The 10,936-nt window shown below is 66.1% G+C and overlaps 5 protein-coding genes across 5 annotated transcripts in view; 2 read left to right on the plus strand and 3 right to left on the minus strand.

Annotated features, from left to right (window-relative positions):
- Nucleotides 1-894: 894 nt before the first annotated feature.
- On the minus strand, nucleotides 895-1,480 carry EMIHUDRAFT_196809 (hypothetical protein; the record flags this gene model as incomplete). Its single annotated transcript, XM_005770870.1, has 3 exons — nucleotides 895-936; nucleotides 1,065-1,187; nucleotides 1,253-1,480. The coding sequence occupies 3 exons, from the start codon at nucleotides 1,478-1,480 to the stop codon at nucleotides 895-897; spliced, it is 393 nt and encodes a 130-aa protein (XP_005770927.1).
- Nucleotides 1,481-1,955: 475 nt separating this feature from the next.
- EMIHUDRAFT_350095 (hypothetical protein) lies at nucleotides 1,956-2,504 on the plus strand (the record flags this gene model as incomplete). Its single annotated transcript, XM_005770871.1, has 1 exon — nucleotides 1,956-2,504. A coding segment is annotated over one exon (549 nt), but the record flags the coding sequence as incomplete, so codon positions are not given.
- Nucleotides 2,505-5,200: 2,696 nt separating this feature from the next.
- EMIHUDRAFT_196812 (hypothetical protein) lies at nucleotides 5,201-5,985 on the minus strand (the record flags this gene model as incomplete). The annotated part of the gene is made up of 3 exons (XM_005770872.1): nucleotides 5,201-5,265; nucleotides 5,417-5,481; nucleotides 5,618-5,985. 3 exons carry the CDS (start codon nucleotides 5,983-5,985, stop codon nucleotides 5,201-5,203), a joined length of 498 nt encoding a protein of 165 aa, XP_005770929.1.
- Nucleotides 5,986-7,063: 1,078 nt separating this feature from the next.
- EMIHUDRAFT_448080 (hypothetical protein) lies at nucleotides 7,064-8,850 on the plus strand (the record flags this gene model as incomplete). Its single annotated transcript, XM_005770873.1, has 7 exons — nucleotides 7,064-7,433; nucleotides 7,561-7,661; nucleotides 7,737-7,854; nucleotides 7,979-8,005; nucleotides 8,073-8,098; nucleotides 8,284-8,471; nucleotides 8,615-8,850. Coding segments are annotated over 7 exons (1,065 nt in total), but the record flags the coding sequence as incomplete, so codon positions are not given.
- A 176-nt stretch (nucleotides 8,851-9,026) lies between these two features.
- Nucleotides 9,027-10,936, minus strand: part of EMIHUDRAFT_461474 (hypothetical protein) — a gene marked incomplete at its 5' end in the record, with an annotated part of 10,160 nt that continues 8,250 nt past the window's right edge. Inside the window, 4 exons of the mRNA XM_005770874.1 lie at nucleotides 9,027-9,714; nucleotides 9,845-9,949; nucleotides 10,086-10,226; nucleotides 10,315-10,529. Of these exons, the coding sequence (XP_005770931.1) occupies nucleotides 9,295-9,714; nucleotides 9,845-9,949; nucleotides 10,086-10,226; nucleotides 10,315-10,529 (881 nt within the window). The 3' untranslated portion in view covers nucleotides 9,027-9,294. The remainder of the gene's footprint in view (nucleotides 9,715-9,844; nucleotides 9,950-10,085; nucleotides 10,227-10,314; nucleotides 10,530-10,936) is intronic.

Genomic DNA, 10,936 nt, shown 5'->3' on the forward strand with positions numbered 1-10,936 from the left:
TGCGCGGCGTCCGTCTCTACGCTCGAGCGACCAGCTTCGATGGCCGCGTGCGACGCTTCGGCGGCGGGGGCTTCGGCGGCGGGTGCTTCGGCGGCGGGCGGCGTTTCGGCGGGCGGCGCTTCGGCGGGCGCGGCGTGCGGCAGCCCCGCAGGCCGCCCGGTCCGCCCGCCCAGCGCCGCCGCGCTTGACGCCTCGAGGCTGGTGCGCACTCCGCCCGCCACCGGCGGCGGCGCGGCTGGTGGCGCGGGCGGCGGCTTGCGTAGCGAGCTCCGCTCCAAGGCTGCGCTCGCGGCGCTGGCAGAGGCGTCCGGCGCGTACTCCTCTCCTCCCCCGCGCGGCGTCACCGGCGGCAGTCGCGGCGGCAGCGGCGGCGCCACCGGCGGCAGCGGCGGTGGCGACAGCTATAGCAAGGGCGGCGAGGCTTGCGTTGACTCTGTCGGCGGCGGCGGCGGCGGCGAGGGCGGATCGCCGCCAGCGGCTCGGCCCATCGGCTTCAGCGAGTACCTCGCGCCGTCAGTGTGCTCCGCATAGTGAGCCGCACGCGAGGATGTGGGCCGTGCATGGGGGGGGCTCTGAGTGGGCTCGGGGGGGGGGGGGGGGGTACCCCACAGGGAGGGGTACCCCCCCCAGGGGAGGGCGGGCCGGCCCCCAAACGGCGCGCTGGACCTCTCAAGCGCAGCATGCTCAGCAGCGGATGCTGCTAGCACTTTGTGCGCGAGAACTCGCAGCGCCGTGTAAATCTATGTGGACCGTAGTGTGGTTCTCCAATAAGCAATATTCAAAAGGAAAAGCCACCTCTCGCGACATGCGCGACGGCCGACGCGCTGGCTGGCCTCGCTGTGGCCACTGCGCTCTCTGCGGGACTGCGCACTGGGCACACTGCACCCCCGCACTTTACGCACTTACGACTTCGCCGGCAACTAACTCCCGCTCGACCTCGAGACGTCGAGCATCCGAGGTTCAAGTCGGTGAGCACCGCGGTGCCCTTGAGGGCGTCGGCATCGCGGTGGCGCCGGTGGAGCCGATCTTGTTGCTCATCGGCACACCCAAGGGGAGGTCCGCACCTCATTGCGCTCGAGGGCGCCTGTTATCTTAGCTCCGACTCGGCCGCCGATTTTGGATGCTGCATCCCGCCACTTCTCATTTGTAACCGACACAGCGTTTGCCACCAGCGGGGCGGCGAGGTCCTTGAAGCGGCTGCTGCATCGTTTGAGCGCGACCGCGGAAGCTAGTTCAGACTCGGCCGACCGACGATCATCCTCAACAGATCGTCATTGAGATCCGCGAGGCAAGCAGGTGGTTGGACGGCGGCCATACGCAAAAGCAGAGCGTCCTCATCAATCGCGGCAGACCAAGGCAACCAGAAGATCCGGCGGGTGGAGGTGGCGACTGGCGCGGTGACGACTATCGCGGGCAGCGGCGAGGGTGGCGACGCGGACGGCGTGGGCGACGCGGCGCAGTTCTGCGACCCACATGGCATCGCTGTCAGCCCAGATGGCAGCGCGCTGTTTGTGACGGACCAACAACTACAAGATGCGGCGGGTGGAGGTGGCGACGGGAGAGGTGACCACGCTCGCGGGCAGCGTCGAGGGTGGCGACGCGGACGGCGTGGGCGACGCGGTGCAGTTCTGCTGCCCAGCTGGCGTCGCCATCAGCCCCGACGGCGGCGCGCTGTTTGTGACGGACTGCAGCAACGACAAGATCCGGCGGGTGGAGGTGGCGACGGGAGAGGTGACGACGATCGCGGGCAGCGGCACAGAGGGCAGCGCTGACGGCGTGGGCGACGCAGCGCAATTCGACGGCCCAGAAGAAGTCGCCATCAGCGCCGATGGCAGCACGCTGTTTGTCAGTTCGACAGGTGGCGTCCGCCAGGTCTGCGTGGCTGCGCCTCCTCCGCCTCCCTCCTTGCCCCGATCGTCGTTCCGCCTTCGACCCTTGGATCTGACTTCGCAAAGACGCGGGGAGACGCATCCCTCCCAGAGGGGAAAGTCACCTTCCTGGTCGGCGACGACCGGGAGCGCATCGAGTACGTCACCAAGGCTGTCCTCTGCGCCCGGTCCCCGGTCTTTCGGACCATGTTCGGCATCGGCATGAAGGAGCGCGACGCCGCCGAGGTCACGGTGTCCCACACCGACCTCGCCAGCTTCACCGCCCTCATCGACTACCTCCTCTCCAACAAGTTCGACCTCGGCGAGGAGGAGGGCGGCAGGGCGCAGCGCGCGCTCGACCTGCGGGAGCTGGCGCAGATGTGCCAGGTGCCGCGCCTCGAGCTGCTCTGCGCGCAGGCGCTGCAGGAGAGCGTCGCGCCGGCGACCGCCGTGCCGCTGCTCGAGGCGGCGCACACGATGGGCGACGGGCGGCTCCTCGCGCAGTGCCGCCGCTACGTGGCCGACCACGCCGCCGAGGTGCGGGCGAGCGGCGGCGTGGAGCATCTGCGCGACTTTGGCGTGGCCAAGGGGCTGCTCGGCGACGCGCTCGACCAGGTGGCGGAGCTCAAGGGGGCGGTGGCGGCACGCGACGCGGAGCTCGAGAAGGTCCGGGCGGAGGTGGCATGAGTGAGGGGCAGCGCCCCGCGCCCTGCGATCGTTCGCCGCTTGGCACAGTTATAGCAGTGTGTGACAGCGCAGCGCGCCGTGTACAGGGAGCGCCCTCCTGCGACAATTTTTTTGAATTTCCCGCATCCCGGTACGTTCGTACGTTCGTACGTCAGTAGTCGCACTCTGTCTTCTTCATGGCATGTTCTGACTGTCAATCGATACCGCTGCTCTATTCTGTCTGGCCGCGTCATTCTTTGATTTTTCGACGAAGCAGAGAATATCGATGCTCAAGCACCTCGTGGCTCGTGCTCGCGCTAGAGATAGAATTTTACAAGAGATAGAATTCAGCAAGCGCGTCGTATTTTCATAAAGCTTAGTACCTTTACCTTCAGACGAGAAGGAAGGTGGGAAAACACAAAGGAGAGCGTATCGCGGGCGCCTCGGGGACGCACGTGTGTGGCCCGGCTCGGCGATGCGACGGGCGGATGCCGGAACGGTAAAACACTCGTCGGACCTCGACAGTTTTACGCGGTCGTTTGTGGCGGGTCCACACAACACACACATATATATATACATATGCGCTACCTCAGCATCGCCGTCGACGACGAGCTCGGCGCCGGTCTCAACAACGCGCTGATGTGCATCGCCCAGATGCTCGACGACGCCTGCCGCAGCGACTCTGTCTTTGTGCTGCCGAAATTCACCTCCGGGTGGCGCTTCTTCAAGCTCCGAGGCCAGCACACGCGGCGGCCGTTTGCTTTTGACGAGCTTTTCGACGCGGCGCACTTCATCGATCGCGTGCGGCCGTGCGCCGCCGTGGCGTCACCCCCCGCGCCCTTGCCGGCCAACTCGTCCTTCAGAAAGGCCAAGCTCGTTGCAATCAACAAGCTTTGGCCGGCACGGTACGGCCACGCGCTGCCGAGGGTGTACTCCGCTCTCCGGCCGAGCGCACAGCTGCTAGCCGTGGTGGATCGCCTCGCCTCCGAGGCGGCCGCCGCCGCCGGTCCACGCTGGACCGCGGTGCACCTACGCATCGAGCGCGACTGGTGGGAGGATACCGACTTTTGCTGGCACCCACGATACCCTTCACAGCGCTGCTTTACGCCGACCCAGGCCGCCGCGCTCACCCTCGAGCACCGCAAGCGCCGCCACTCCACCGGAGCGGTCCTCTTCTACGCTGCCGACAATGTCTCGCCGCGAGGGCCAAGGGTCGTGCTCAGCGCGTTTGGCAACCGCACGACCACCATCGACATCCCGACCAAGCTGCCATACACGATGCGATCGGCGGCCGAGCTCTTCCTCGCGACGCGCGCTCCGGGCGGCTTCTACGGCTGCCGCTCTCCGGTCCGAAGATCATCTGAGATTGCCCACAATCAACCGAGGTCGATCGTAACCGTAGGCAACTCGTTCTCCTCCTTCTCTCGCGGTGTGGCTATGATGCGCCGGATGCGCGGCGACGAGAAGAATGCTTCCGCGGCCCTGGCGCTGCCGCAGCCGTCGGCCCTGGGCGCGAGATCCTTTGCGTACGATTGCGGCAGCGCGCGGAATGAGACGCCAAGCTCGGTCGGCGGCATGCAATTTCTCAGCACGGTCAACCTCTCAGGCTGCCCTCCGGTGGTTGCGCGGCGGCCGCACCGGCGGCCGGTTGCGCGTCATCGCCGCTGGGGTAGCCAACGGTCAAACGCCTCGGTGACGAAGGGGAGGACCAGACGGACCGGCGCTACTTCGCCTCTTCCCCATCCGTGCGCCCGAGCTTTCGGTGCAGCGCGCCTGCCCTATCTCGCCGCTCGAGCCAACCCCTGCGCCGCCGAAATATCGTTCAAGCGACAGGTCTCTCGGACCCCGTGCGAACTTGGCAGGACGTACGGTATCGGGCGTGGCGACGTCTGGGTGGCCCGGGGCTGCCGCGCCGTCTTCAGATGCGGAGGACGTCCTCCCACTGATGGTGAGTGGGACCCAGACGAGCTCATCCAATGCGGCGATTCGCAGAGGCCAGTGGTAAACGCGACCTGTCGCTGCGCCGGTGCGAGCACTCGGAGCAGGTGAGTGAGAGCGGTGGGGCGCGGGCGTTTCCCCTCTCTAGCCTTCGGGCCCCACTCCTTATCACAGTCCTCTGGGCACAGGAAATAAATAGATAAAAACGCGGGGACACCGCTCTACAAGGAGATCGTGGTGGGTAAAACGAAGAGAGGCAAGAGCTAAAAACGGGAAGAGAGACACCGCCCGTGCGATCCCGATCGCTTTGTGTGCAGGGTGTTCTCTCTTTGTGGGGAGCGGTCGGCGAGGACTAGCCTCCCGAATGGGGGACTAGCACTCTAAGCACTACCAGCAGTCTTGTTGCACGTGCATGTGCATGTGGTCCCTCGGGTCTCCCCCCCTGCTGCTCCTAAGGTTCAAAGGTCGATGTTCGACTACCAAGGAGCAGCGTAATCTCTTCGCGTATATATACATCTTCCTGCTGATCTCCGCAAAGTCCTGCTCCCTCCCTCGTCTCGTCCTGCGCGTCTGCTCCGCCTCCCCGTTGTCTGCTCTGCGTCGACTGTGGCGACGCGGGTCCTCTCCATAGTTCATGAGAGCTGGGGTCGCCTGGGGGGAGCGGGAGGTGCACAGGACTGTGGAGAGGACGCTCGTTCGCCGCCTTGCCTTAGCGTTTTCTTCGACGCTTACACCGTTACGAAGGTGGTACACTCAAACGGCACAAAGACAAGCGAGGAGGGCAGTGCAGGCCCTAATCTCTATGCTCGTGGGGCCACAGTGCTTGCCGTCTTGGGCTCTTACCTCTCCCAGCCTAGCACCCCCGGCGCTGCAGCCTTGCTTACGCGTGCTTGAACTTGCACGAGTCGCCACGGCTGCACTCGCCCTTCTGGAAGGCATAGCACATGCCGCCGCCACCGCCCTTGCCACCTTCCGCGCGAGGCTTAGTACATTCCGACGAGCGATGGCCCTCCTCACCACAGTTGTAACAAGCGAAGCCGCCGCGGCCGCCGCCCTTGCCCTTGCCGCCGCCCTTGCCGCCCTTGCCCTTGCCGCCGCCGCGACCGCCGTCCTCGCCGAAGCGAGCCTTCTTGGCTGCGGTGCACTCGGCGCAGCGCGTCTTCTTGTTGTCGAAGCCCTTCGACTTGAAGAACTCCTGCTCGCCGACAGTGAAGATGAAGTCGCCGCCACAATCGCGGCACTGCAGCGTTTCGTCCTCCGGCTCAGGCGGCGGCACGTACTTGTGCACCTTGAAGCCGTCGTCCGCCGCCTCCTCCACCTCGTTTTCCTCCACATCAGCCTGCTCAACCTCCTCATCGACCGGCTCCGGCGGCTCTGCGGCCACGTCCTTTGCGGCCAGCTTGGCTGCAATCTTGGCCTCCTTCTTCGCCAGCTTCTCCGCCTTGGCTGCCTTCTTGGCCGCCTTTTCCTCCTTGGAGAGCTTCGTGATCGGGGACTCGAGCGTGGCGCCCATGTAGATTAGTCAGGACGGATGCAATGGGGCTCGTTCCCCCAAGAGGCCAGGTGCCCCCAAAAGTTGGGAGGTTAGGAAGGCCCCCCCCCCCCCCCCCCCCCTCGGGCCGCCCGCCGCCGCCGCCGCCCCCCTGGCGAGGTACTTCCAGCCTGCTGTGGCAAGATGTTTTTTTGTTTTTTACCCACGCCGGATTTTCAGTGTATGTGGATCTTACCACTTACGAACATACCCGAGAAAGAAAGAAAACAGCCAGGCCAAGGGAGGGATGGGAGGACGGCACGCCGCCACCACACAGGGATTTTAAGGAGAGGAGTGTGGTGCGCTAGCCGTCGCCCACCCTTGGGCGTCTGCTTCTTCCTATCTCTCTTCGCAGTCCCTCGCCGATTCTCGCTGCAAACCTTCATGCCACCTCGCGGTCGTCCCACTCTCGTCGTTCTTTCTCCTGTCGCTTCATCCTCTGTCGCGTCGCTCTCCTCTACCAGAGGGTGAACTGCGAACCGGGTTTGCATTTTATATCGCTCTGCAGCTGCAGCTCCCACGTTGTCTGCCGAAAAACGATAGGAATATGCGACGTCGTCGGGGAGGGCGTCGTCGCGGGCGCCAACGTGGTCATGCGAGCCCCTACGGCTGTCCAAGGGCACGTCTGGGTGGCCAGGGGCGGGGGTCGAGCCGTGAGTGCTCCCCGCCGGGGCGAGCCGTCTGGGTCCATGGCACCGCTGCCGGACCCATCCGAGAGCCTCTCCCCTCTCCGGAGACCGGACACGTTCGCTCGATGGCCTAGTTGGCGGCCGATATTCGACGACCAAAGCTCCGGACGCCGCGGCCAAAGATCCGCGCACAGCCCCAGGCAGGGCTCGTGATGAGTGTGAAGTGTGGAGTGCCAGAGTAGCGTCCAGCCTGGCTACCCGTACAATGTACCTTAAGGTAGTCAGATCCGCCTGCTGTCCCGAGTCTTGCTTTTGCGCACCCTAGCTGACTTCTCTCGCGAGGCTCGCCGTGGCCCCACACGGCAGCCTCTGCTCGCGTTTTCAGGACCTTCGTCCGGGCCCACGGCCGGCACGCCATCGTCATTTCCGCGATGCTATTCATCTACAACGACACGTCCGGCTCGTGCAGCCCAGGCCGTGCCTCGGCCGGCGGCCTCAACTACTTTCTCTTCCTCTCGGCCGCTCTCCGCGCAGCAGGGCTCGTGACGACTGACCCACAGCGGGCCACCGTCTTCTACCACCCGGCGTGCCTCATCAACGTCTACTTCGAGACGAGGCTTCCGAACTGGAAGAGCTCCGGCGCCGTCGCCGCGCAGGCGACGGCTGTGCAGCGCCGCGTCCTCGCGGAGATTGCAACCTATCAACACAGGCCGCACCTGCTCAACGGACTGCGCTGCGCGCTGCAGAGTGGGCAGGACGGCCTCACGTCGCACATGCGCAAGACCTTCCCTCTCCTGTGGGGTGAGGGTGCACAGATGTCAAATCCGCATCCTATCCACCATCATCTCTGACCTCGAAGCCCTTGACGCCCAGCCGCGAGAGTCGCGCGGCCCGGCATCTCAATGGTTTGAGCCACCTCACCCGAAAGGCTCGCGGCGGTTCGCCCACTTTTGCGCCGAGGCGCTCGGGCCCGTCGACCACTCCCGCGCCGTCCACCTCTGGTACTGCCAGCCGGAGCAGCAAGAAGCGGTGCTCGCACGAGACTCTTCTCTCCCTTTCCGCACACCAAGCAGTGCGAACCCCCACGTTTCATTCACACCGCAGGCGTCCTCACATCGGCCTGTCAGGGTCCTGTTTGTGGGGGCCACCTTCGAGCGAGCCTTTGGCGAGAAGAAGGAGCACCCGCGCGCACGGGCGATCCGCGCGTTGCGCCGCACCGCAGGCGAAGACACAGATGAATCAGTCAAGCGCCATGCACTGGAGAGGGTTAGAAGAGGGGGCCCCCGCCCGAGGAGGAGGTTGACTGATCAGAGGCTTGGCTAGGCGCCTCGCTCCACACGCTGCAGGGCCGGCAGACCATCTCCGACGCGGAGCTGCAGGCGCTGCACTCGCTCCTTAATTCTAATTATGATTCATCATTCTTGAGTCATCAAGAACGAGCTGCAGGCGCTGTACTCGCGCGCAGAGTGCGCTCTGTCCCGTTTGGCGAGACGCGTCCACGCCATGACCGCACTCGGGAGTCCATGCCACGCCCGTGCAGGTTCGCTCGCACCCACGCGCACTGGGCCTTGCACTTTTGAATGCCGTGGGGCTCGCATCTTTGGACGTGGAGTCGCGACATTTGTGGTCTACAGTGCCTTTCCTGCCTTAGGTTCGCGCTCTGTCCGGTGGGCGACACGCCCGAGTCAAAGCGCGTCTACGACGCGCTTCGCGCCGGCAGCGTCCCGCTGCTCAACTCCAAGTTTGTGCCGCCGCCGCTCGGCTCGTGGAGGTCCTTCTCCGCTCGGATCGAGTACAACCGCTCCTCTGGAGGCGTGCTGCTCTGGAGGACAGATCCCCGTCCTCCAACAAGCGCTCTGAGAAGACGCGCACTCAGCTGCGTTCAGCTGGATCCACTGGATTCGTAGCCCGTTCCTTTCGAGATGCTCCAGCTACACTTCAAACTGACACCGCACTCTGACGCCGGTGTGATCACGACGCAGGCCTGCTGCTGCCGCGCGCCTCCCGGCTGGCCGCCCTGCAGCGCGGCGTGCGCCAGATGCGCGACGCGTTCACCTGCGACGCGACACGGAACGAGCGCTTCCGCGAGTACCTGCGGCGGTCGCTGGCCCGTGTCAGGGACGCGGCCGCCGGGCGAGCGGCGAGATCGCCCGCGGTGCAGCGTGGGCCTGCTGCAACAGCGGCGCGGAGAGGGGGGCGCCACACGGCTGTGGCGTGACGGGGGTTCGACGCGGGAGTACGCTCCACCTAGATCATCCGGATTCGTTCTTTTGGAGCCAGATCTTGGAGCATTTGGAGTGGTACCTCACGCCAGCGGGGCAGAAAGCAGCTGTGCCCATCCGATAGCGATACGCCAACTGGAACTGCGCTTATACCACACCTCACAAAAACACATGCACACCATTCTCATTCACGATTCATGCTCATGCTCAACTGTACTCTGTACGGATTTGCGACACGGGCGGCCCCAGGGCGCGCAGGCGGGGTGCCCCCACACACACATGCAAAGACAACACACAAGACCTGAACTGTACAGCATGTACGTACTGGCGTCAAAATGGAATTCCATTGCAGCGGTTACTTTCCGCACGCCCTGGCTGCTGGCAGCACAGGCGAAGTCGAAAGCCTCGCTGCCGTGTCCATGTGCCGGCGACCCGGCGCGTCACACGCGGCTCTCTGCCCCGCCCTCGCTTCGCCGCCCGCTCTCCGTGTCGCTCTCGCCCCACCAGGAGAGGCTGCTGTCCGAGCGGCCGAGCCGCGGGGCGCCGCCGCGTGGCTCCCAGTCGCCCGCCGACGAGCGCGCGTTGCCGACGCCTCGCACCGACACGCGCGCGAGGGGCCTGGCCGCGCGACGGGCGCGCCCCTTCTCCGCATGTCGGCCCGCCAGGGACAGCCGCGCCACGGAGGAGCGCGCCGTCTCGACCGTCGAGAGGGCGGAGAGGCGGTCGAGAGAGAGGCGCGCGGCGAGGGTGCGCCGCACGGCGCCGAGCGTCTTGGCCACGAGCGCGAGGGAGACGTCGCGGTGCGGCGGCGGGTAGAGCTCGACAGCCGGTGCGGAGTAGAGGCCTCCAGCGACGAGGTCCTGCGGCCGCGAGAGCTGCCGGGTGAGGGCGGGGGCGGAGGCGAGAGAAGGAGAGACAAGAGGCGACGGCGAGGCCACACAGAAGGGGCAGTGGGCAGCGGTGTGGAGTCTGGCAGGCAGCGCCGCAGACCTCCGGTGTGGTGGCATAGAAGTTCTCAAAGTCGCAGCCTCCGTGCGCCGGGTCGCTCTCGTGCACCAGCAGGAGCTGCACCTTGCCCGCGCGCCACGTGCGCACCTAGCGGCAGGTGGAGGAGGAGTCAGGCCAGGCATGTGGTGTGTGAGAGCCATAGATGTGCCTGCTCTTGAGGCATGCGGCGTGTGAGAGCCACAGGTACAGGTACAGGTGTAGTGCATGTGTGTGTGTCTGCGACTGTTCTGCCGCACGCCTCGTCGGCGAGGGCGAGGCCGGCGTCGCCCACAAAGGTGGCGCTGTTGAGGTAGAGCACAAACACGCTCTGCGAGAGGCCCTCCCTCGTGAGGGCGCGCGACAGCTGCCGGCCGAGCGACGGCGCCTGCAGGCAGGCTCCGAGACGGTGCAAAGAGGGTGTCCCCGGTGCAGCTGCCTGGACCGGGCGGAGGAGCCGGCGGGTGCGGCGGCACGCTCGCCCCTGCGGTGGGGAAGCTCCGCCGCCGCGAGAGCTGCCGCGCAAGGGCGCCGCGGGACCGCCCCCGCCCGAGCGGAGGCGCGTCCGCCGCGACGACGCCCTCGATGCTGCCCGCGAGCGCGTCGACAAACTCCCTCGCGCCCGGGTTGTGCGCGCTGGTGTGCAGCGTGACCGGGCGCGCGAAGCGGAGGGTGTCGATGGAGAGCTCACCTGTGGGCAAGAGGTATGTGTGTGCGTGCGTGCGTGCGTGCGTGCGTGCGTGCGTGCGTGCGTGCGTGCGTGCGTGCGTGCGTGCGTGTGTGTGTGTGTGTGTGTGTGTGTGTGTTGGGGGGGGGGGGGCGGGCGTGAAGAGGAGGGGAGGCAGGTTCGCGCGTCGGTGAGCTCGCCCGGCAGGTAGAGCGGCCACTCTCGGCTACTCTCGGCTATATCTCGCCCGGCAGGTAGAGCGGCACGGAAGGCAGCTCACAGAACTCTGGCGAGGCGAGCAAGATCTGCTCTGCGATGAGCTTGAGGGAGAGGCGCTGGAAGTCGGTGTACCGGTGCCACGTGATTGGCGTCCGAGGCGGGCTCGTCGCGGGCGCGTCCTCTCCTGCACCGCCAGCGGCAGCGCCAAAGAC

This window comes from Emiliania huxleyi (assembly GCF_000372725.1).
Source record: "Emiliania huxleyi CCMP1516 unplaced genomic scaffold EMIHUscaffold_4, whole genome shotgun sequence".
In the NCBI taxonomy this organism is placed as follows: Eukaryota; Haptophyta; order Isochrysidales; family Noelaerhabdaceae; genus Emiliania; species Emiliania huxleyi.